The 25,099-nt window shown below is 36.8% G+C and overlaps 3 protein-coding genes, 1 non-coding gene and 1 pseudogene across 9 annotated transcripts in view; 2 read left to right on the top strand and 3 right to left on the bottom strand.

Annotated features, from left to right (window-relative positions):
• Positions 1–1,603: 1,603 nt before the first annotated feature.
• Positions 1,604–1,675, bottom strand: TRNAT-UGU (transfer RNA threonine (anticodon UGU)). Its single transcript has one exon. It is a non-coding gene; the product is annotated as a tRNA-Thr (tRNA).
• Positions 1,605–21,202, top strand: LOC147405533 (centromere protein X). Of its 5 annotated transcripts, none has more exons than XM_086433311.1 (7): positions 1,610–1,819; positions 1,917–1,965; positions 2,056–2,096; positions 3,017–3,059; positions 4,646–4,699; positions 4,813–4,949; positions 19,574–21,202. In XM_086433311.1, the coding sequence occupies exons 1-6, from the start codon at positions 1,796–1,798 to the stop codon at positions 4,914–4,916; spliced, it is 315 nt and encodes a 104-aa protein (XP_086289437.1). In that variant the 5' UTR covers positions 1,610–1,795; the 3' UTR covers positions 4,917–4,949; positions 19,574–21,202. The 5 variants fall into 5 exon arrangements, with proteins under 5 accessions (XP_086289440.1, XP_086289437.1, XP_086289438.1 ...); XM_086433312.1 differs by lacking the exon at positions 19,574–21,202 and adding an exon at positions 9,684–11,763; XM_086433310.1 differs by lacking the exon at positions 19,574–21,202 and adding an exon at positions 6,566–11,763 and having other exon boundaries at positions 1,611–1,819.
• On the bottom strand, positions 7,577–11,392 carry LOC147405534 (protein SIEVE ELEMENT OCCLUSION B-like). Its single transcript, XM_086433289.1, has 7 exons — positions 10,838–11,392; positions 10,624–10,731; positions 9,900–10,348; positions 9,704–9,813; positions 9,468–9,607; positions 8,792–9,283; positions 7,577–8,448 (listed from the first exon to the last, which is right to left on the bottom strand). Exons 1-7 carry the CDS (start codon positions 11,390–11,392, stop codon positions 7,831–7,833), a joined length of 2,472 nt encoding a protein of 823 aa, XP_086289415.1. The 3' UTR covers positions 7,577–7,830.
• The window catches only part of LOC147405535 (heterogeneous nuclear ribonucleoprotein Q-like), a 75,360-nt gene continuing 64,560 nt past the window's right edge, over positions 14,300–25,099 (top strand). For both annotated transcript variants that reach the window (XM_086433308.1, XM_086433309.1), the window contains exons 1-2: positions 14,300–14,688; positions 14,979–15,037. The gene's annotated coding sequence lies outside the window, so the exon portion shown is untranslated. The remainder of the gene's footprint in view (positions 14,689–14,978; positions 15,038–25,099) is intronic.
• LOC147405536 (protein SIEVE ELEMENT OCCLUSION B-like) lies at positions 21,015–24,460 on the bottom strand (annotated as a pseudogene).

Below are 25,099 nucleotides of genomic sequence, written 5' to 3' on the forward strand. Positions count from 1 at the left end.
TCGGCCCATTTTTTCATTTAGATCTACGGGTCCAAACCCGCTAAATTTGGAGATTTGAATCACTCGAATTTCAAATAAAATATGATCCATTTTTATGCCCTAGGTGTGGAAACCATTTCATTTTTCAATGGAAGCACACCTTTCATTTCTTTTAGGGGTTGAAATGATAGGACTGAAAATTGGGTGGGCTGGCCTAGGCACAACCCGATTGATGGGACAAGCCTAGCCGTGTTAGGTTGAGCATGAGTTCGGCTTGGGTTAGAATAACACAACTCAACCCGAACTTGAAGTTATATAATAATATGTAAATATTTTTATTTATTTTCACTTAACGAGAAAAAGTATTTATTTTTAAAGAATTTTTCTATTATTTCTTGTTTGATTGAGATATAAAATTTCCTTGCTAATCAAAATAAAATTAGGCTTACTCAACAGATCCAACTCGCCCAAAACTATCTAGTTCAGGTTAATCCGAGTTTAACATGGATAAATGAGTTCAAGGTCAATGTTCATGTTGAGTTGAGCTCGGGTTGAGGGTTCTATGCCACTTGACTTGAGCCTAGGTCTACCCTCCAACACACCGAAGTTGAAACCCTAGTTGAAGACAATGACCCCAAATTTTCTCAAATTACCGACCTTTTTGAGAATGTTTGGTGTTTTTCTATCGAAAATCATTGAAAGGTTTGGCAAGTTACTATTAAGTTTTAGAATAATTTGGTAGGTGAAACTAGCAAACAACTTTTTGTTGCATACACACACAAGTACATCAGGTTAAAACAGTTAATGGGTGTAGAGGTCAAAAAAGTGGGTGTTAATAACGTGCCTTTAAATGATAGGAAATAGATTATGTAAGCAAACACTTAAAATTTATAATTTTCAAGAAAAATCATTTTCTTGACTATTTTATTGGTCAATAATTAGTTTTGGGACCAACTAATTGCACACCACCCATTACCAACTATACTCCATCACTTACAAATTCCCCTTTGCACTCCATTTGGATGATTACACTCCAAAAATAATAGAAAAAATATTGCACTCATTTTCTTTTCCTCTTTTCCCAACTATGCCTACATAAATTATTGTTGATTCAATCATTTTTGTATATTCTAATCTATGGGCAAATGTCAAAAATCCATCACCATGTATCCAAATTGACAAACCAAGTAAGGACTCATTTTGGCAATTTTGAAATCATTTAGAGATTTAAGAAGCTTGTTGGAATCCATGTTGACACTTCAATTTGATCTGTGATCGTGGAATTTCAAAAGACAAGATCCAAATATAAGTTTTTATCAATTTCTACATAAAGTCTAAATAGAGATTCGAATGAGCAAAAGAAAAGAAAAATAAAAATAATTCACGAGAAAAATTGAGTACGAACAGTAGAAGAAATAATGGAAGGAGGAATAAGCATCAAAATCATAAGATTACCATAACGTGCAATTAGTAGGTTGAAATTGAGATTTACGAGAAAAAAAAAAAATAGTGCAACCAACAATTAGTGGTGTGCAACTAGTCCATCCTTAGGTCTTTTTTTTCTCCACTTAAAAAACGAATTAGATTTAAGTCATGAAGGAAAAAACCATCAAAATAAAGAAATTGCCCCCATGCAGGATCGAACTACAGACCTTCAGTTTACAAGACTGACGCTCTACCACTGAGCTATAGGGGCTTTGCATGTTGTAATGCTCTCTCTAATCAAATTAATTTTTTTCCAAATTATTTAATTCAAATCTTACGCGGGACGACCGACCAATGCGAAACAGAATCACCATTCATCGAAGCGGGTTCAATGGAGGAGAACACTTTCGATCCTGTAAACCCTAATTTACCTGTTTTTGTTCATATTTCATTCTATTTCTCTAACAAATCGTAGTTTCTGAAACTAATTCTTCTTATTTTTTTCTGTTCAGGATCTAATTCACGCCATTTTCAAGCTCGTATGGAGCAAACGAGCCCTAGGTTTGATCCTCATCCTCTCTTTCTCTCATCTTCATTGCATCTAACACCACCATTTCTTTGATTATTTCCCCCCAATTTTCTTCAATCCAGATCGCGAGAGAAACGAAGGTACCGAGAAATTAGAATGCGAGGTATTTTTCTTTTTTTAAATATCTCTCTCTCTCTCTCTGTTTATATTCGAATCTTGATTGATATTTATGAACGAAAAAACAAGATTAAATGCTTCCGTACAGGTATCTGTTATAGTGTTACTGAGTATCATTTTTTATTTTATTTTTCGGCTATTTGGGGATTGTGAGTGGTATTATAATGGAGTCTTCTTCATCTCTTGTGTGTTATTTGAATTGTTGGCATCGATGCATAGTTCATGGTATCAGATTTAAGTTTGAAAACAGGATCAAAAACTGTAATTGAGAACATTGGAATTGGACTTGAATGAATGGTTCTAAATCTCGTCTGAGACCAAGAAGAAGACGACCCATCTGATAAGTCTTGGTGTCGTCCACCAACAAGTCAGATAGACAAGTCAATGTATTGGACGAGATTTTAAAATCCAGGTTCATTTTTTTCATCGTTGAACGAGATGTCTCAAACGTATCGGAAAATTCGTCCGAGACGACTTGGTCTTGTTCACGGACTAAGAGGAGATGTCAAAATGAGTTTTAAAACCATGCTTGAATGTGCCATCAAAATGATTTCATTTTTTATTTTTATTTTTATCCTATCAAATGTAATGTGGTGGCAAAGACACCCAAATCTAGGGATTTCAGCACCATTTTAATTTCATCATTGTTGCTCATTTTCTTTGTAGAATCAGAACCTAGTTGAAGTGTTTCAGTAATTGTGGATCATAAAAATGTGGTGTTGAAGCCAATAATATAGGGAACATGGGTAATATTGGTGGTCAAACTGGAACTTTTAATCTGATTTTATGCAATATTTGTAATTCTCAAGATACCCACTTATAAAATTTGATGTAATTTTGTAAATCTATCAAGCATCATATTTGATAATTCAAGTATTTTTATGCACTTAAATCTCCTGATTGAAGGAGGCAGGAGCTGGAGCATCGAAGAAATGTCGGCCAACTACTGGTATTCTCATAAATATTTTTTGTTTTGATAAATATTTCCCATCTTTATTGCTTATGTTCTTTTCTTAATGTTTGGGTGGGTAAGCATTTTTTATGGATGCGCGGGAACTTTTTACAAGGCTTGGGGTCTCAAATTTTCATAAATTACCAAGTTGGGTCCCAAGGGAATGAATTATCCAAATGTATTGAGCGTTTGTTCATATATATGATGGTTGACCTGATCAAGTCAAAGGATAAAGACCAAAGTCTACATCCTCAGAAGGCAATTGGATTTGACTCTCCATTCTTACATATATGGCCTGTTTTATTTATCAGATGCATTTTGGAGCTAACTTTGAATATTTAGGTCTTTTTAAGTTTAAAAACTTAAATACCATATAGCTCATGTTGGATTAGTCATAGACATTAACACAACAAGAAAGAGTTTCAGATTTGTTCCAGCGAAACAACTTTTTCTTCACTAATTGTGGAAAAACATCCCCACAGTGAAGAATAACATTACTTTGCTGACTAAGCACTAAGTTTCACGTCACAAGTAGTTCAAATAAGTCTCATCCCTTGCAGCCTACTCTGGGCTGATCCTACGTGGCAAGACAGCGTGTCAAGTTGTGGATATGTCGTGCAGAGACAAGGCTTCACTAATTAAAAATTGCTGATTTGGTTTAGCTGTTTCTGACTTACTGTTGATATATAATTTCTTCCACTCCTGTCCTGGGTGTGTCCTACCCCAATTAAGCTCCGTGACCCCCGTGACCCCCGTGATCCTCTCTTATATTCATAATTCTCCTCCTCTCCAACAGATCGGTCTTTTGGAGTAGTTGGTTGGTAAACATAGTATTAGAGTGCTAGGTTCGTAAAGGTCACGGGTTCGATTCTTTCCAACACTTATGGGTGAGGGGGAGTGTTGAGTGTATATTTTCCTCCACTCTTGGGTGTGTCATAGTTCATACCACAGTTAAGCCCCATGATGTAGGGTAAAATACACAAACCTAGAGTTTATGTTAAAATTCAGATTTTAGGGTGAAATCCCAAGAACTAAAAATAATGAAGAATCTCTATATTGAACAAAATCTACTAGGAACTTCAATCTAGGTCTGAGATTGATGGAAATCAATTGCAAGTACTAAAATTAAGAACCAGTATGAGGAAAAATTTATTCTTTTTCTTTTATTAATCAATCTCAAAAAAATTAATTGCTGAATTTGTTTATTGGAGCAAACTAACTAGGAAAACAAACATTCTAAAATTGAAATAGAAACTAACTAGGACTAATTAAGCAACTTAAAAAATAGAAACTTAATAAAAGGAAAGAGTCCAAAGAGAAGTTGAACTAGGTCTTGTGGACTGGTCAAAGATTGGACTGAGTTGACTTGGTTTTGACTTAATCAATTTTGCTGATTTCTTCGACGCATCTTAACTTGATAATAAGAATTGAGGTAAGTGTCGACAAACCTATCTACATCACCCCATGACTCTTATATTCATAGTTCTCCCCCTCTCCAACAGATGGTCTTTTGGAGTAGTTGGTTGGTTAACAGTTACACTTTGTCATATTGCATTTTGTTTTCCTTGCTTCCCTCCATGCAGCTAATGCAAATGCTCTAAAGCTTAGCTGTGAACTTCTTCGGGTCTTTATAGCAGGTGCATCTACCCAAATCATTGAATATTTCTGTGTTTCTTTTTAGAGTTAGGAAGTGGTTGTCTTTAAGTTGCTGTATTCAGTGTGCTTACAAAGATCTCTTTTGTCGACATAGAGGCTCTGCAGCGTGCTGCTACAATTGCTGAAGCTGAGGATGTTACTAAGATAGAAGAAACTCATTTGGAGAGGATACTTCCCCAACTACTTTTGGATTTTTAACATACTTAACGGTATTGTTAATGACGTTTATTGGTATGTTGAAACGGGTCTGCAGATATATATGAAATATTGAAATTTGTTTAGTGCCATCTAGTCTTTTCAAATCTTGGATTTAATTCAAGATAAACCATATCTACAAATATATATGTGGGTTAGGATCGGGGGACAACTGTTTGTTACAACATTTTTTACCATGCCCAGATGTCATCCATTTTACAAGATCCTAAAACATCTGGTGGTGTTGGAAAAAACATTGAAAAAATGGATGACAGCCGGGTGGTCGTGTTAACTCATGCATCCTGACAATGACATGAATAGTTTTTTGGTATAGATATTGGTATACCTCCTTTCTGTGGTTTCTCATGTGTGATTTAATCATTGACATATAGGAGCATCTGTAATTTCAGGATGCATTCCCGAATTTCTTGCTACTATTCAATTAGCATCTCTATTTAAATAAATGACAACTCATGGATTATCTCAATTCATAGGGAGAAGGGTTGTTGGTGCGTATATCATGATCATGCAGATGGGAGTAGGTTTAAGCACAAGAACATGTCTCTTTTGTTTAGGTGCGCTGAACCTTCTTTTAAATGGTGATTTCAAACAATATATTGATTGTAGAAAATATAGAGTTCAGATAATTTTTTTATTTGAAAATTATGACATTGTGTAAAGTGTGTAGGAAGTCCCAAAAATTTACATTTTAATGTTGTCAAATGTGATCTCACATGCGTATATGCGATTTCTTGGCATATTTTTGCATATTCCACCTATAGACCAAGCTATGAGATCACACACCATTCCAACATTCAGATTTCTGACCATTGGCTACTAATTGTTTTTTCGTTGTTTTTAATTCTACAACTTCTATAAATACCCCATTCCCACTCTCCCATTCCTACCACTCTCTAAGCAGTAAGCATCTAATACTCTCTAAGGCTCACATACATAATCAAATTGGGTGTGGTGTTTGGAAAGGTATCGTACTTTGAGAGCTTCTATAGGTGAGCATATCTGGTTTGAGGTGGGCAGAGGGGATCATATTCGTTTCTTGGAGGACCGATGGTATAATGATACCCCTTTAAAGTTTTTGTTCCTCGGTCTGTATTCTTTTTCCCTCAGGAAGAAAATGCTTGTCTCTGCCTTCTTAATTCTTAATGAGAGCATCTTGGTCTTAGAAGAAGATTGAATGATTGGCAGATCGATGATTCAATCTTTATCGCTGATTTGTCAGCCTCCATGGGTCCTTCATTGAATAGGACGGATTGTCGGATTTGGAAAGGAAGTGGCGACAGTCGTTTATCTGTAAAGTCTTTTTACTCTTTACTTGAAGGTAATCAAGAAGTGTGTTTTTCATCTTCTTTTATTTGGGCTTCTAAGGTTCCTACTAAACTTTCCTTTTATGTGGTTGGCTGCTTTGAACAAGTTCCCAACGGTCAATCTCCTTAAGCGTAAGGGTCTCATCTTTGTTGATTATTGTTGTATGTGCAAAGTGAGTGGTGAGTTTGTGGAGCATATTCTTATTCATTATGAGGTGGCCTTTTTGGTTTGTTCTCACTTCCTCTCTTTGTTAAGGTCCCTTGGTGTCATCCTTGCTTGTTTGTTTCTCTTCTTTTCGGTTGGAAATCCTCACTCTTTTCTAACAGGTTGAAGATTTTGTGGAAGTTAACTCCTTTTGCAATTTGTTGGGGCTTGTGGAAATAAAGGAATATGCGCACATTCGATGATAAGGAGAGCAATATGCAAGAGCTTATTTTCAATATCTTTGGTTTGTTATTTTTGTGGTGTAAGCAATTTAAGGTATTAAGGGGACTGTTTTTTTTTGAAGATTTTATGTTTAGATGGGAAAGTGTAATTAGGGAGTGATTCTTGTTTGTATCCTTCTTTGAGGACTCCTTGTCCCCTTGCAATAAAATTTTACTTATGAACACCCCCCCCCACCCAAAAAAAAAAGAAAAAAAAAACACAGGATACACTTCTTGAGAAAACCAGTTATATGTGCTATCATCCTACTGTCGACAATATGATTCCCATTTCGCCATTCCACTCTAACTATGGCAATATCTTCAGTTAGGGTGTGCATTAGCCTTTCTTCCTACTTGTATCTATGTCATTTTCAACCTCACGCTTGCCTTTTTAGATTCCTTGACTTGCACTAGCTACTCTCAAGTGCGATTATGTAAATAAGCTGAGATTATGTAAGGATAGCTTTATAATGATTGCAGTGTGGAACGACACACTGATGCATCCTAGCATCTAAGCTAGATGAAACTATTATTTTAGTGATTTTCTAACAAAAATGACCTTTGAATTATGGTTAGGAGTCGTCCATTCTCTATATACTAATTTATTAAATAGAGTCACGGTTTGATATTGGAATGGTACTTTAACCAAACTTACGGTGCGTAGAAGTGTCTTATTTTAATTTTTTCCTTGTTTTAGTTTTAGAAAAAAAATTATTAGTTAAATATAATTAAAATATTTTGTTAGAATACATGTGTATGGAGATCAATATTTTAAGCTTCTCAAAAACAATCGTGTATATACCTTGTTCCCGTGTCAGACACATACAGATGTATCTTTGTTCTGTTACATAGAATTGACTTAATAAAATCTTGTTAGAAAAATAGGTAAAAAATTACAAAAAGACACATTCATTTGGGTTGCAAGCTCGTTTATAAGTAGGCATAATAGTAAGCCATAGCTTTTATAATCTCATTATTACAATGCACGCATTCTTATTCTGAAATAAAGACAACTCAAGTACTGGTGAGAAGCAACCTCGCAATCTCACACGACTTTTACACACCATAGCAGTACTAGCAATCATCACACATACAATCCAAGCAATTGTCCTACATATGGACCCACCCAACAACAGAGGGCTCCTACTATAACGGGTCACCTTATCTTAATCGGTACAACACCTATACATAATCATCTTCTCCATAGGGCGGCCGCACTCAGCACAGACTATCAACTCTGGGATTCTCCCGACAGTCCCTGGGAGTATCAGGCGATTGCAGTGGTGTGGGGTGTGAAGCTGTTGGAGGTGATCTTTGAGGGCCGGTATGAACCCTTTAAGTTCCACTTGCTCCTTCCACAAATCAAACTGTGTGAAGGTTGTCAACATTGTATCTCCTTTACCTTTAGCTATCTCAGCCGATCCTCTACTGATCACTGCCCATCCTTGGTCGCTACCGTCAAAGCTAAGCATCGTCATGATCTCTTGCATTATTGGATCATTTTCGACGGACCTGCCTAGTTGCATTTTGGAGTAGCACATACTCTCCAACCGGACCCAGAAGAACCATATGGATGTGAGGTCTTGAAAACAATGACTAAGGTGGTCCATTGTGATGGCAGCAACATTCCTCCTCACTCGCTCCCTGGGATTGCTCTTCCCTACGTACACCATCTCTAATGAAATACGAGCCGCCGCTGCAACAGCTTGTGCTGTGGCTGTAAATTTCCGTATCCACTCAAGATCTTCTCCTCCATACAAACAAATGTATTTGTCTGTAGAAATCTATACGAAAAAGCAATTCCACACCATATCAATATGCGAGTCTAGCAAACCTAATTTTCCAAATTTAATTGTTTTATCATCCATTATATTATATTTGTACGTACTATGTATGTATGTATTTACACGGTTTAAAATATTGTATCAATTGAATGTTTCAGTTAATGAAAAAACTGATATGGTATTGGCCAATACATTCAATACATTCCCGAAACATTCAAAGTTTTGGGGTCAATGTTTTGTATCGGTGTCAGCCAACACTGATACGTATGTCGGACAACACATTCTAATATTTTCAACCTTGTGAGCAAGTATCAAGTATTAAAAGTTGTAGAGATTTACGCACCCAATTTAGTAGTTCTTGATCAATTCCATCGACCAGTAATTCAAGCCTCCAAGATTCGTTGTTCCAGAGAGCTTCCTCCCTAGAGCTAGTGAAAGGAAAGGCTAAACTTCCCCATATCCACATCATGTGGAGTGCATTCAGGCACACAACCCTTCCTTGTGGGTCCAATACCACCAGAAGAGGCTTCTTTGTGAAGTGCCACATTTCCCTGATGTATTTGATGACCGCTGGATCAATCAATGTAGGTTGATGCACTATGAACCACGGCATCTGCACCTGCAAACCCTCAAATTGCCTTTGCTTCTCTTCAGTCCATGGTGTCAATTTGTCCACGATTGGGAGCCACACAACCTCGTACTGACTCTCTGGCCTATTTGGGTGTTCTCGTGATTCCCTGTACATCTGTTCGAGGATCGAAAGCTCGTCGTTGGATATGTCTAGGTCTGATATGAGCACTAACACATTCTTCCTCCTTAGTATCTCAAGGCTAACCTATTGGCGTCACACAATGCAACAAGAACTTGTTATTAGGCATTTATGTGAGACAATGTGTCTCACGTTGGAAATTTCTGACTAAGGTCTATATGTGGAATGATTTAAATGGTGGGTATAGATTGGTCATAACTAAAATGAAGAGTTAATGTGAGTCAAAAGGAATTAGGGTTCAGAGTCAGACCCTTCTTTTGTTTGAACCATCAAAGAGTGGCATATCGTCTCTAGTGTAAAACAATGCCCTTAGAATCTTCATATTATCAATGTGGATTGTATCGAAGAGGCGCACGAGTGTCTGATAGGCTTCGAGTTGTCTCTTTTCATCTGCATCACATTGTTATCTCGTCATCTCCAAAGTCGTCCCATTCTATTGTGTTTATGTGTGTGTTTATTCATGTAGATGAATTGGCTTGTACTCACCTATGTATTGATGACAAAGAGCAAGTTGCTTTTTAAGATGGTCATGTATGCTTCGAACCCTTTGAGCCAAGCCTGAAAGCTCCCAAACCTCGGTTGTCGCTGTTATGTACCTGAAATACAAGATAAATATAACCTTTACTTATAGGGGAAAAAACACATTTCAAGGGTGAAGCATGGCATGAAATGGACAACATACTCATGCCCCAAGCCTATGAGAGCGATTATCTGGGCTGCACAAGCCACGACACTTCTGATGGTCCAATATGAAGCAGTAGGGACATGGGCCATAGCCAAGGTCATGACAGATGATTCAGGCGTAATGTACTGTGTAGGAAGTTCCTTCAACTCAAGAATGCACTTGGTTACATCTAACATGGCACTTATAAGGTTGTTTAGTGCTTCGAACCGAGGCCTCAATGAGGCACTGTGCTCCATGATATCTGGTAGTTGCTTAAGGACTGCAATCGACTTGGCCAAGTGGTTTGTGGGATAAATCTGTGCTAGGAGCCAGAACTCGCCATAGTTAACAGCAAAGGCTGCTAATGCCAGCACCACCTTCGCATCCCATGAATAGCTCGATAGCATGTTGAACAGTGACAAAGTCGTCGTGTGCACATCTCCACCACCCGAACACTTGCAAGATATCTGTCAATAAATATATATTCATTTTTAAGCCTATAAGGTAATTTTAGAGATCTTACTTGGAATTGTACATACATTTTTTTTTGGGTATAGAAAGAGGCTTTTAGATGGTATGATCGACATGACATGTACCATGTATGATACAATTGTGACATGGATCGTACATTCATGGTTTAAAATATAGGAATGTATCAGAACGTATTGGTTTTATCGTTAACCCAAACATTCAATTGATATGATATTTTAAACCATGCATACATACACCCTTTTATAGTTACCTCACAGGAAATCTTATGTATTGTATACGCTAATGCTTCGAGCATGCCAATGAAGCTCTCTTGGTGAGTCTTGTCGTCCAATGCATCCATATGTGCTTGTGTGGTGGTCTACATAAAACAGGTCGATCAACAATGGATTAGTGATAGTGTTGATGATGATGATGATGAAATGTAGAATATTGTGAAAAAATGCATAAATAGTTTAGGACTATACTTGTACACCGAGGGTGCTTGGGGTGGCACGCAGGAGGATGTTTTCCACGATATTTAAAAGAGGTTTGACGTCAACTTCACGACCATCTGGTGCATGGGTGCCCTGGATTTGCCTCATCATCACATTGTCATCAGATGACGAGAAGAGATGACGTTCAGTCCTCATGATTTGCTGTGGGTGCTCCACTTTCTGTACTGACATCAGTGGCGAATGCTCATTCCTCATCAGTTGTGTCCCATGGTCCACTTTCTGCATTGGCACCATTGGCACCAGTGGTGTGTGTGAGTGCTCACCCCTCATCAGTTGCTGCGGCGCAGGCTCTACTTGCTGCATTGGTGCTAGTGGTGCGAGCTCATTCCTCATCACTTGTGACGACAAAGGCTCCATTTTCTGCAATGGCATTAGTGATTGGCGATCGCGATCAGTCCTCAACGGTGGCTGTGCAGGATCCACTTTCTGCAATGACATTAGTGGCGGGCGATCACGATCGGTCCTCTGCATTGGCTGTGCAGACTCCACCTTCTGCATTGGGACTGAAGTTGTTCTTGCTTCCATTTTTTCTTACACAAAAGAGAGACAAGAACTTGAATGCGAGAGTTAGGAGAGAAGAGAATGTATGGCTGGTGTGGTGGTCTAGGCTTGTTTCCTACCAAGTTTATATAACCTCATAAAGCCAAACTGAATCCACTTCTTTGCTTCCAATCAGGTCTAAAGAATTGCCTGATTGCTCTATTGTGGGTCCACCAGGTATATCTTTACAGGTGTCTTAAGCTTTATTAACTTCTTCTACAAACTCCTAAACCGTGGTGTCTAAGTAAGCAATCTTTCATCATCATTTTTCTTTTATGAATTGATGGTACGATACACGACAGTACGTTAATAAAGTAGTTGGCTGCTTTACTTGATACCATAGTTTTATGTTCTAATCATTCGTACATAAAGTCGGGGATTTTATTCGTTGCTTCATTGGCTTATCATAGAAAGGTTATAGCCTTTCGAATCATAAATTAGTTGGAAAATATTATGAGAGAAATTAAAGGATAGTCACCAAAAAAAAAAATAGTAATAAAAGTATATTATTATTTAAGGTGATTTAGGGGTGGCCATCCATACTTTCTATGAATATTTGAGGTACCACAATGTTTACGAATTGATGATCAGATACCGTTGACCCCAGTCTTCTATGAGAGACTAAAATAAAATTCCTTTTTTATGTTGAGAAACATGTTTGCACAATAGCTAAGTAATTGTTAATGTGTTCAAAGTCACAATTGTTAATTTCAAAATAAACTAGAAGAGAGACTATATAAACATAAGTTTCAAGTTTCTGATTCAACCTTCATTTAATTTTGTATTAAGTTTTAATTCTTGTTATATTGTTTTATTTTTATATAAAATTAAAATTTCATATTATATTATTAATGTAGGTCATAATATAAAGTAATTCAGAATTTAGTATTTGTTTTAGTACCACATAAGGATGATTTTTATCCTTTTAACAAAAGCCAACAGTTGTGATGATTTTGAAATCTTTTCTATTAGGTAATGTTTTCTAAAAAATAATGCATAAATGATTTTGGCCGTGGGATCATATCACACATTGCTGATGTGAAGGTGCAAACATAGCCATAAATGCTTTTCACTCGTATCTCGATGAAGGAAGTGGACCCTTCTCAACAATTTCTACATTCGGGAAATCCGACAAAATGAAGGACCATGAGAATCTGTCTTGTTTAAGTAATCCTAAGAATCGGAAAGCATATCCATTTGAATAGCTAAAGTGCCTAAAACAGAACCAAGAAAGGAATAGAGAAATTCATTATTGGACAATTTCCATTGTCGTGGTTCACATGTTGTGCCTTGCTTGTGTAGCCAAAAATATTCTCTAATTTTCCATGGAAAATGTTTTCATCAGTTAGGGCTGCCAATGGATCGGGTTGGACCGGGTTGCTATGGGATGTGAGCCATAATTGCTCTGATAATAATTGGATCAAACCCTTGTTCTACTGTAGCTCTTATCGGATCTCAAAATTAAATCTTATTGGGACCAAATTCTTGATCTGGATTCAAAGTTATTAGATCGGAATGGATTCTATTTGGGGTTTGATCTGATCCATTGACTATCCAATAGTAAGCTAAATAAATAAAGAGCTGCTATTGGCACCCCCAACCTTTACTTAGAGCACTCCAACTAAAAATAAAGAAAATAAGTAAATGGTTAAGACTAAGTAAAGTTGAGTTTGAAAACAGGATCAAAAACTGTAATTGTGAACATTGGAATTGGACTTGAATGTATGGTTTTAAATTTCGTCTGAGACCAAGACGACTCGTTCGATAAATCTCGGTATCGTCTACCAACGAGTTGGATAGACAAGTCAATGTATCAGGTTCATTTTTCTCATTGTTGAATGAGATGTCTCAAACGTATCAGAAAACTTGTCTGAGACGACTCGGTCTCATTAACGGACTAAGAGGAGACGTCAAAAATGAGTATTAAAATCATGTTTGAATGTGCCATCAAAATGATTTCAAAATTTTTTTTTTAAAAAAAATCCTCTCAAATGTAATGTGGTGGCAAAGACACCCAACTCTAGGGATTTCAGCACCATTTTTATTTCATCATTGTTACTCATTTTCATTTTAGAATCAAAACCTAGTCGAAGTGGTTCAGTAATTGTGGATCATAAAAATGTGGTGTTGAAGCCAATAATATAGGGAACATGGGTAATATTGGTGGTCAAACTGGAACTTTTAATCTAATTTTATGCAATATTTATAATTCTCAAGTTAGGTCTCAAGGGAATGAATTATCCAAATGTATTGAGCGTTTGTTCATATATATATGATGGTTGACCTGATCAAGTCAAAGCATAAAGACCAAAGTCTACATCCTCAGAGGGCAATTGGATTTGAGTCTCCATTCTTACATAAATGGCCTGTTTTATTTATCAGATGCATTTTGGAGCTAACTTTGAATATTTAGGTCTTTTTAAGTTTAAAAACTCAAATACCATATAGCTCATGTTGGATGATTAGTCATAGACATTAATACAACAAGAGAGAGTTTCAGATTTGTTCCAGCGAAACAACTTTTTCTTCACTAATTGTGGAAAAACATCCCCACAGTGAACAATAACATTACTTTGCTGACTAAGCATTAAGTTTCACGTCACAAGTAGTTCAAATAAGTCTCATCCCTTGCAGCCTAATCTGGGCTGATCCTACATGGCAAGACAGCGCGTCAAGTTGTAAATATGTGGTGCATAGACAAGGCTTCGCTAATTAAAAGTTGCTGATTTGCACTACGTGAAAATCGTAAATATTGGAAAAAAAAAAAAAAAAAAAATTGTTGGGCCGTCGCCCGACGAATTTTTAAAGTCCAAATTCCGCGCCCATGGGCCTACGAATTTCGAGTATTTATAACTCACGAAGTTCGAATTTTTCACCTCCCTCTTTTTCTCTCGATTGTGAGAAGCTCTCCCTCTAGATCGATCTCTCTCTCTCTCTCCCTCGATCTGATCTCTCGCTCTCTATCTGATCGCTCGATATCTCTCTCCGTATAGAAGTGATCTTGATCTCTCAACATTGAAGATGATGGAGTGAAGTAGAAGCCATTAACCTAAGCATCGAAGTCACTCTCGAAATTTCTCATTAATTGAATCATTGGATCTGTAGTTTAATTGCTACTGAGTACATCGATTTGATCTTTTATGTTTTTTTTTTGAATTCTTATGGATGTAGTAAGGTGGTGAGGTTGTTGAACGCTCAGTTTACATGGTTGGGACAGGTTTTCTTGAATTTTACAAATCAATTGCATTCACAGGAAGAAATCCATTAGCAATTTGAATAGTGTAAGGTCCTAGCAGTAGACACTATTTTATCTAATAATAATTTGGATGCAATTGTTTAATCTAATTTAGCTAGCTCAAACTTGATTTGATTGAGGATATTTAAAATCATTATAAAGACTAAATCTTTCGAACCAAAAAAAAAATTATGGAAACAAAAGTTCCCTGTCACTATCTACTAATATCTGGAACATTAGATGCAAATTGATAAGGGTTTTAAGATATCTAAGTTGTTCATAAGGGTAAATTTTTTTAACTCTGCCAATGAATAAATTAAACCTTTTACATTGCAGGTCCCAAGCCCAGATAAAGGGGGGAAAAGGATGATCCAACAACTTCTTCCCACTCTCAGGTGAGCTTTTTTAAACCCGTGCTTTAAATTATAAGTTTCAATGCTTTTCTTATTCTATTGTCTTTGAAATTATTATTTCCCAAGAGTTAGAATGTTTCAAAACATTTTGAATGTTCGAAAGGTTTTGGTGTTTCAGGCGATTGAAAAAATGAAATGAGATGAGATTTTTTTCGAACCTTGAATGTGACTACTGAGTTTGTTTTCTGAGAGTACTAGAACCACCTTTGCTCAAATATTTGTATTACATTTTTGTTGTTGTTATAGCTTATAGATTAATATTGGCCATGCATGTAACGACATAGTTTATATTTAGGGAAAATATATATCTTTTTTCTAAAAATAAAATATCATAGTCATATAATCATCTAAGACTTTGCCTGATTACTCATGTGACTTCCATTTTATCTGTGGGGCCATATCATGGATAATCTAGTTGTATTAAACTAGTACATGTTACACACATGTACCATTTCTCATCATAGAACCCTCCTCTCAAAATTTTGGGGTTGGCTAGAATGAATTTATTACTACATTCAATTTTGTTTAAGAGAAGATGGCATTCATGTCCTGTTCATCCACCAATGCCAACCATGCTTTTAGATACACCATTTGCACAAAATATTCAAGTGAAACAACATATCTCTTAATATTCTATCAACATCAAAAAAAGACTATTAGACATGTATTGGTCACACAATTATAACCCTCCTCTCTGAATCTGTAAATTTTTTTTTTTTTTTTTTCATTTTCTGGTATCAAAATATATATATAAACATAAAAAATGAGTCTTGGTGATGTCAGCTTAGATGTGATCCAAAGAAGTCACCTTGATAGTAGACATTGGCGTAAGCAACTGCATCCTATTGCCTCTGTTATCATAGTCCACCATTCATAGTGGGAATTATGGAAGGAGTTTCCAAGGTAACTATAGAGAATCTTTTGGACCCATCAGTTCTTGACTCTTCCCATTCAATTAGTTTTAACCATTATTATTTATTAAACTAGCAAGATTTATTCAAATTGCATAATTATGATACTCCCATTATTTGTTATTATTCAAATCTTGTGCTTATTAATCTTGCTTTATGTTTGTCTTTAAAGAAATCTGAATCTCTTGTTATTTATGTTGCCTTCTATTTGTGCTTAGAGAATTTCGAATCTTCGATTATTTCGCTTATTATTAATATTGACTTCTATTTGTATTTAATGAACTTCGAATCTCTATTAATCTTTCTTTCTACATGTGTTTAGAGAATTTGCTGGATTTATTCTCATGAAGTTCTATTTTCATGTAGGATACAGAAATCAGAAAGGCTGTTTCTAGTCTTCGGAAGCATGGATCAAAGGAGATCTGTCGCCTCACTCGGAATCTCATTGAGTACGAAACTTGTAGCTCTACTAGTAGACTTATCTTCTTTGTTTTTTTATCTATCTAAAGAGAGTAGGGACCAATTTTTAGTATGATTTACTTATTTTGGTTTCCTCTCATGTATCTGCATAGATTTGTTGGATGTTTCTGCTCTAAATAAGTAGACTTTCTTGGATTACTTCTATATTTGTTGGTGGATTAGTAGGCTTAGTTATTCAATTTCCATTTACGGATAGTAAGCATATAGGTATTGATCAGCTCCTTGGACTATGCATCTCTATTCTTCTAAATGGGTATAGTTTCTAATCCTACCTTACCTCCGCTAATTTCCTAGGCTTATTAGTTTTTTCTTGAAGAAATCTCTTGGGATATTCAAAAGGCCAAACAGGATTGGAGAATTGTATTACTAAGGTATTTCAATCCTGTTGGAGCCCATGAGAGTGGTAAACTAGGTGAGGATCCCAAGGGCATTCCAAATAATCTCATGCCTTACATCCAAGAAGTAGTTGTTGGCAGATTGCCTGAGTTGAATGTATACACAGTCATGATTATCCAACAAAAGATGGTAGTGTGGTATGTAAAGCTTTGTTACCTTTTTCTTGATTTATTGAACAGTTCTTTATTTTTTGGCATGAAAAAATACTGGTCGGCATATGAATGACCCAAGATTTCATGTTAAGTGAGACCTCATGTATGTGAATTTCTTGAAATTTACATCCAAAACCAGTTTGACTTGGTCAAAGTTGCTGTCATGTGTTATTTGTTTGGATTTTGAATGGTGTGATGCCTATTGCATGCAATCTTAGTTGATCTTGTTTGTTTGTGCCTTGTGAAAATGTCAGAACTCTTGCTCATTGTTGTAACTCTGAAGAAAATTCCTTATGGTTTAATTTATGCTTTTGTTATTAGAACTCAGACATTATTACCAAATATCAATAACAGTAGATGAAATATATATTAATAATGTCAATTCAATATGACCATGAACAGATTCGAGACTACATCCATGTTATGGACTTGGCAAATGGTCACATAGAGCCGCTCTTCGGAAGCTATTTGCAATAGACAATATAGGTGATTCCTTTCTCTTTCCCAATAGATACATTCATGCATTCATACAAACCCTCCGTATATATGTACATATGACTGTATTAGTTGTAATTGAATTTTAATGCTTATCTTAGGTTGTGTACGGCCTACAATTTGGGGACTAGGTGTGGCACATATGTGCTTGAAATGGTTCTTGCATTTGAGAAGGCTTCTGGGAAAATGAGTATTGTCTTGGTGTTCCAACTATAACTTTTGTTTATTTACAATGTAAGCGTGGAATTCAAAATTTATAGAGTTCACATGGTCTCTAAAGTTTGTCGAGTATACCTTTTTTATTTCAAATGCGTCAGTATTAAAAGAAGAAGAATATGCAATGTTTCAACTGGGGAAAAGCTAACCAGAGGTCAGTCACACTATCTCTAAAAGAAAAGAAAAATCAAAAGTAATCGATGACAATGTAAACTTACAAGAATAGCCACAAAGTGACCCCTTATGCATATTTCTCACCGTCCCATCATTGGTTGAGAATTAGTCCAAATGTCAAATTACACCAAGGAATAAAAGATTTTATGGGAGATTTCAGTATTAGCTTGTTTCCTCGCTTCATTTGGTACATCAGTAAAGAACAATAACTATAAGCAAATGGAAACTGAAACTTGTGTAGAAATAATTCATGGTATGTACATGGTTTTGCAATGAACTCAAGAAATATGACTACCATTTCTAAGGAAAATATTAATTTTATTCCTCACTTGTATTTCTACCAAGGAATCATTTTCCTTTCCTTGTAGACCAAACAATCTTCACCAAACAGAATTCCATCAATACACAAATTTCCATCTTTTATTAAGCGCAGTAGGTCAAATGATGTCCAACACGAGGAAACAAAATCATATTAGAGACTTTAACTTGTACTGATGCACCAAAGTACACCTTACTAATAATATTCTTTATTTTATTGCATTCCCCTTTCGCCTTAAGATTCATTCATATGGTTATTTTTCCTTGATGTTTTTGATAGATTGTTTGTTACAACATTTTTTACCATGCCCGGATGTCATCCATTTTACAAGATCCTACAACATCTGGTGGTGTTGGAAAAAACATTGAAAAAATGGATGACAGCCGGGTGGTTGTGTTAACTCATCCATCCTGACAATGACATGAGTAGTTTTTTGGTATAGATATTGGTATACCTCCTTTCTGTGGTTTCTCATGTGTGATTTAATCATTGACATATAGGAGCATCTGTAATTTCAGGATGCATTCCCGAATTTCTTGCTACTATTCAATTTGCATCTCTATTTAAATAAATGACAACTCATGGATTATCTCAATTCATAGGGAGAAGGGTTGTTGGTGTGTATATCATGATCATGCAGATGGGAGTAGGTTTAAGCACAAGAACATGTCTCTTTTGTTTAGGTGCGCTGAACCTTCTTTTAAATGGTGATTTCAAACAATATATTGATGGTAGAAAATATAGAGTTCAGATAATTTTTTTATTTGAAAATTATAACATTGTGTAAAGTGTGTAGGAAGTCCAAAAAATTTACATTTTAATGTTGTCAAATGTGATCTCACATGCGTATATGCGATTTCTTGGCATATTTTTGCATATTCCACCTATAGACCAAGCTATGAGATCACACACCATTCCAACATTTAGATTTCTGACCATTGGCTACTAATTGTTTTTTCGTTGTTTTTAATTCTACAACTTCTATAAATACCCCATTCCCACTCTCCCATTCCTACCACTCTCTAAGCAATAAGCATCTAATACTCTCTAAGGCTCACATACATAATCAAATTGGGTGTGGTGTTTGGAAAGGTATCTTACTTTGAGAGTTTCTCTAGGTGAGCATATTTGGTTTGAGGTGGGTAGAGGGGATCGTATTCGTTTCTTGGAGGACCGATGGTGTAATGATACCCCTTTATAGTTTTTGTTCCCCAGTCTGTATTCTTTTTCTCTCAAGAAAAGAATGCTTGTCTTTGTCTTCTTAATTCCTAATGAGAGCGTCTTGATCTTAGAAGAAGATTGAATGATTGGGATATCGATGATTCAATCTTTATCGTGCTGATTTGTTAGCCTCCATGGGTCCTTCATTGAATAGGATGGATTGTCGGATTTGGAAAGGAAGTGGCGACGGTCGTTTCTCTGTAAAGTCTTTTTACTCTTTGCTTGAAGGTAATCAAGAAATGTGTTTTCCATCAACTTTTCTTTGGGCTTCAAAGGTTCCTACTAAACTTTCCTTTTATGTGGTTGGTGGCTTTGAACAAGTTCCCAACGGTCAATCTCCTTAAGCGTAAGGGTCTCATCTTTGTTGATTATTGTTGTATGTGCAAAGTGAGTGGTGAGTCTGTGAAGCATATTATTATTCATTGTGAGGTGGCCTTTGGTTTGCTTTCAGTTCCTCTCTTGGTTTAAGGTCCCTTGGTGTCATCCTTGCTTGTTTGTTTCTCTTCTTTTCAGTTGGAAATCCCCACTCTTTTCTAACAGGTTGAAGATTCTTTGGAAGTTAATTCCTTTTGCAATTTGTTGGGGCTTTTGGAAATAAAGGAATATGCGCACATTCGATGATAAGGAGAGCAATATGCAAGAGCTAATTTTCAATATCTTTGGTTTGTTATTTTTGTGGTGTAAGTAATTTAAGGTATTTAGGGGACTGTTTTTTTTTGAAGATTTTATGTTTAGATGGGAAAGTGTAATTGGGGAGTGATTCTTGTTTGTATCTTTCTTTTAGGACTCCTTGTCCCCTTGCAATAAAATTTTACTTATGAATCCCCACCCCTAAAAAAAATCACAGGATACACTTCCTGAGAAAACCAGTTATATGTGCTATCATCCTACTGTCGACAATATGATTCCCATTTCGCCATTCCACTCTAACTATGGCAATATCTTCAGTTAGAGTGTGCATTATCCTTTCTTCCTACCTGTATCTATGTCATTTTCAACCTCACGCTTGCCTTTTTAGATTCCTTGATTTGCACTAGCTCCTCTCAAGTGCGATTATGTAAGGATAACTTTATAGTGATTGCAGTGTGGATTGACACACTAATGGATCCTAGCATCTAAGCTAGATGAAACTATTATTTTAGTGATTTTCTAAAAAAATGACCTTTGAAATATGGTTAGGAGTCGTCCATTCTCCAAATACTAATTTATTAAATAGAGTCACGGTTTGATATTGGAAAGGTACTTTAACCAAACTTATGGTGCATGAATGTATCTTATTCTAATTTTTTCCTTGTTTTAGTTTTAGAAAAAAATTATTAGTTAAATATAATTAAAATATTTTGTTAGAATACATGTGTATGGAGATCAGTATTTTAAGCTTCTCAAAAACAATTGTGTAGATACCTTTTACCCGTGTCAGACACAGACAAATGTATCTTTGTTCTGTTACATAGAATTGACTTAATAAAATCTTGTTAGAAAAAAGGGTAAAAAATTGCAAAAAGACGCATTCATATGGGTTGAAAGCTCGTTTATAAGAAGGCATAATAGTAAGCCGTAGCTCTTATAATCTCATTATTACAATGCACGCATTCTTATTCTGAAATAAAGACAACTCCAGTACTGGTGAGAAGCAACCTCGCAATCTCACACAACTCTAACACCCCATAGCAGTACATAATCTTCTTCTCCATAGGGCGGCCGCACTCAGAACAGACTATCAACTCTGGGATTCTCTCAACAGTCCCTTGGAGTATCAGGCGATGACAGTGGTGTGGGGTGTGAAGGTGTTGGAGGTGATCTTTGAGGGCTGGTACGAACCCTTTAGGTTCCACATGCTCCTTCCACAAATCAAACTGTGTGAAGGTTGTCAACATCGTATCTCCTTTACCTTTAGCTATCTCAGTCGATCCTCTACTGATCACCACCCATCCTTGGTCGCTACCGTCAAAGCTAAGCATCGTCATGATCTCTTGCATTATTGGATCATTTTCGACGGTCCTGCCTAGTTGCATTTTGGAGTAGCACATACTCTCCAATCGGACCCAGAAGAACCATATGGATGTGAGGTCTTGAAAACAATGACTAAGATGGTCCATTGTGATGGTGGCAACATTCCTCCTCACTCGCTCCTTGGGATTGCTCTTCCCTACGTACACCATCTCTAATGAAATATGAGTTGCCGCTGCAACAGCTTGTGTCGTGGCTGTAAATTTCCGTATCCACTCAAGATCTTCTCCTCCATACAAACAAATGTATTTGTCTGTAGAAATCTGTATGAAAAAGCAATTCCACACCATATCAATATGCGAGTCTAGCTAGCCTAATTTTCCAAATTTAATTGTTTGATCATCCATTATATTATATTTGTACATACTATGTATGTATGTATGTATGTATTTACACGGTTTAAAATATTGTATCAGTTGAATGTTTCAGTTAATGAAAAAATTTATATTGACCGATACATTCGATATAATTCGATATGTACCAATACATTCCCGAAACATTCAAAGTTTCGGGGTCAATGTTTTGTATTGGTGTTGACCAACACTGATACGTATGTCGGCCAACACATTCTAATATTTTCAACCTTGTGAGCAAGTATCAAGTATTATAAGTTGTAGAGATTTACCCACCAAATTTAGTAGTTCTTGCTCAATTCCATCGACCAATAATTGAAGCCTCCAAGATTCATTGTTCCACAGGGCTTCTTCCCTTGAGCAAGTGAAAGGAAAGGCTAAACTTCCCCATATCCACATCATGTGAAGTGCATTCAGGCATATCCACATCATGTGAAGTGCATTCAGGCACACAAGCTTTCCTTGTGGGTCCAATACCACCAAGAGAGGCTTCTTTGTGAAGTGCCACATATCCTTGACGTATTTGATGACAGCTGGACCAATCAATGTAGGTTGATGCACTATGTACCACGACATCTGCATCTGCATAACCTCGAATTGCTTTTGCTTCTCTTCAGTCCATGGTGTCAATTTGTCCACGATTGGGAGCCACACGACCTCGTACTAACTCTCTGGCCTATTTGGGTGTTCTCGTGATTCCCTGTACTTCCGTTTGAGGATCGAAAGCTTGTCATTGGATATGTATAGGTCTGATATGAGCACTAACACATTCTTCCTCTTAAGTATCTCAAGGCTAACCTATTGGTGTCACACAAATGCAACAAGAACATGTTATTAGGCATTTATGTGAGACAATGTGTCTCACGTTGGAAATTTCTGACTAAGGTCTATTTGTGGAATGATTTAAATGGTGGGTATAGATTGGTCATAACTAAAATGAAGAGTTAATGCGAGTCAAAAGGAATTAGGGTTCAGAGTCAGACCCTTCTTTTGTTTGAACCATCAAAGAGTGGCATATTGTCTTTAGTGTAAAACAATGCCCTTAGAATCTTCATATTATCAATGTGGATTGGTTCAAAGAGGCACAAAAGTGGCTGATAGGCTTCAATGTGTCTCTTGTCATCTGCATCACATTGTTATCTCTTGTCATCTCCAAAGTCGTACCATTCTATTGTGTTTATGTGTGTGTGTGTTTATTCATATAGATGAATTGGCTTGTACTCACCTAGGTATTGATAACAAAGAGCGAGTTGCTTTTTAAGATGGTCATGTATGCTTTGAACCCTTTGAGCCAAGCCTGAAAGCTCCCAAACCTCGGTTGTCGCTGTTTTGTACCTGCAGTACAAGATAAATATAACCTTTAATTATAGGGGAAAAAACACATTTCAAGTGTGAAGCATGGCATGAAATGGACAACATACTCATGCCCCAAGCCTATGAGAGTGATTATCTGGGCTGCACAAGGTATGACACTTCTGATGGTCCAATATGAAGCAGTAGGGACATGGGCCATAGCCAAAGTCATGACAGATGATTCAGGTGTAATGTACTGTGTAGGAAGTTCCTTCAACTCAAGAATGCACTTGGTTACATCTAACATGGCACTTATAAGGTTGTTTAGTGCTTCGAACCAAGGCCTCAATGAGGCACTGTGTTCCATGATATCTGGTAGTTGCTTAAGGACTGCAATCGACTTGGCCAAGTGGTTTGTGGGATAAATCTGTGCTAGGAGCCAGAACTCGCCATAGTTAACAGCAAAGGCTGCTAATGCCAGCACCACCTTCGCATCCCATGAATAGCTCGATAGCATGTTGAACAGTGACAAAGTCGTCGTGTGCACATCTCCACCACCCGAACACTTGCAAGATATCTGTCAATAAATATATATTCATTTTTAAGGCTATAAGGTAATTTTAGATATCTTACATTGAATTGTACATACATTTTTTTTTGGGTATAGAAAGAGGCTTTTGGATGGAATGATTGACATGACATGTACCACATATGATACAATTGTCACATGGATCGTACATTCATGGTTTAAAATATCGGAATGTATCAGAACGTATCGGTTTTTTCGTTAACCCAAACATTCAAATGATACGATATTTTAAACCATGCATACATACACCCTTTTATAGTTACCTCACAGGATATCTTATGTATCGTATACGCTAATGCTTTGAGCATGCCAATGAAGCTCTCTTGGTGAGTCTTGTCGTCCAATGCATCCATATGTGCTTGTGTGGTGGTCTACAAAAAACAGGTCGATCAACCATGGATTAGTAATAGTGATGATGATGATGAAATGTAGAATATTGCGAAAAAATGCATAAATAAGTTGAGGACCATACTTGTACACCGAGGGTGCTTGGGGTGGCACGCAGGAGGATGTTTTCGATGATATGCAAAAGAGGTTTGACGTCAACTTCACGACCATCTGGTGCATGGGTGCCCTGGATTTGCCTCATCATCACATTGTCATCAGATGACGAGAAGAGATGACGTTCGCTCCTCATGATTTGCTGTGGGGGCTCCACTTTCTGTACTGACATCAGTGGCGAATGCTCATTCCTCATCAGTTGTGTCCCATGCTCCACTTTCTGCATTGGCACCATTGGTGTGTGTGAGTGCTCACCACTCATCAGTTGCTGCGGCGCAGGCTGTACTTCCTGCATTTGCGCTATGGTGCGAGTTCATTCTTCATCACTTGTGACGACAAAGGCTCCATTTTCTGCAATGGCAGTAGTGATTGGTGATCGCGATCGGTCCTCGACGGTGGCTGTGCAGGATCCACTTTCTGCAATGACATTAGTGCTTGGCAATCACGATCGGTCCTCTGCATTGGCTGTGCAGACTCCACCCTTCTGCATTGGGACTGCAGTTGTTTTTGCTTCTATTTTTTGTTACACAAAAGGGAGACAAGAACTTGAATGCGAGTTAGGAAAGAAGTGAATGTATGGCTGGTGTGGTGTCTAGGCTTGTTTCCTACCAAGCTTATATAACCTCATAAAGCGAAATTGAATCCACTTCTTCGCTTCCAATTAGGTCTAAAGAATTGCCCGATTTCTCTATTGTGGGTCCACCAGGTATATCTTTACAGGTGTCTTAAGCTTTATTAACTTCTTCTACAAACTCCTAAACCGTGGTGTCTAAGTAAGCAATCTTTCATCATCATTTTTCTTTTATGAATTGATGGTACGGTACGTTAATAACGTTGTGGGCTGCTTTACTTGATACCATAGTTTTATGTTCTAATCATTCGTACATAAAGTGGGGGATCTTATTCGTTTCCTTGTTGGCTTATCATAGAAAGG

Source organism: Akebia trifoliata, chromosome 3 (assembly GCF_017979445.1).
Source record: "Akebia trifoliata isolate Shusen 1 chromosome 3, ASM1797944v1, whole genome shotgun sequence".
NCBI classification, from domain to species: domain Eukaryota; kingdom Viridiplantae; phylum Streptophyta; class Magnoliopsida; order Ranunculales; family Lardizabalaceae; genus Akebia; species Akebia trifoliata.

Excerpts from the sequence above, each read along its gene's own strand:
- LOC147405533 (XM_086433311.1), top strand. The coding sequence starts at position 1,796 with ATGGAGGAGAACACTTTCGATCCT. Across the intron at positions 2,097-3,016 it reads CCGAGAAATTAGAATGCGAG|GAGGCAGGAGCTGGAGCATC; the intron begins GTATTTTTCTTT and ends TCCTGATTGAAG. Across the intron at positions 4,700-4,812 it reads TCTTCGGGTCTTTATAGCAG|AGGCTCTGCAGCGTGCTGCT; the intron begins GTGCATCTACCC and ends TTGTCGACATAG.
- LOC147405534 (XM_086433289.1), bottom strand. The coding sequence starts at position 11,392 with ATGGAAGCAAGAACAACTTCAGTCCCAATGCAGAAGGTGGAGTCTGCA. Across the intron at positions 10,349-10,623 it reads TACATAAGATTTCCTGTGAG|ATATCTTGCAAGTGTTCGGG; the intron begins GTAACTATAAAA and ends ATTTATTGACAG. Across the intron at positions 9,284-9,467 it reads ATGGTTCAAACAAAAGAAGG|GTTAGCCTTGAGATACTAAG; the intron begins GTCTGACTCTGA and ends TGACGCCAATAG.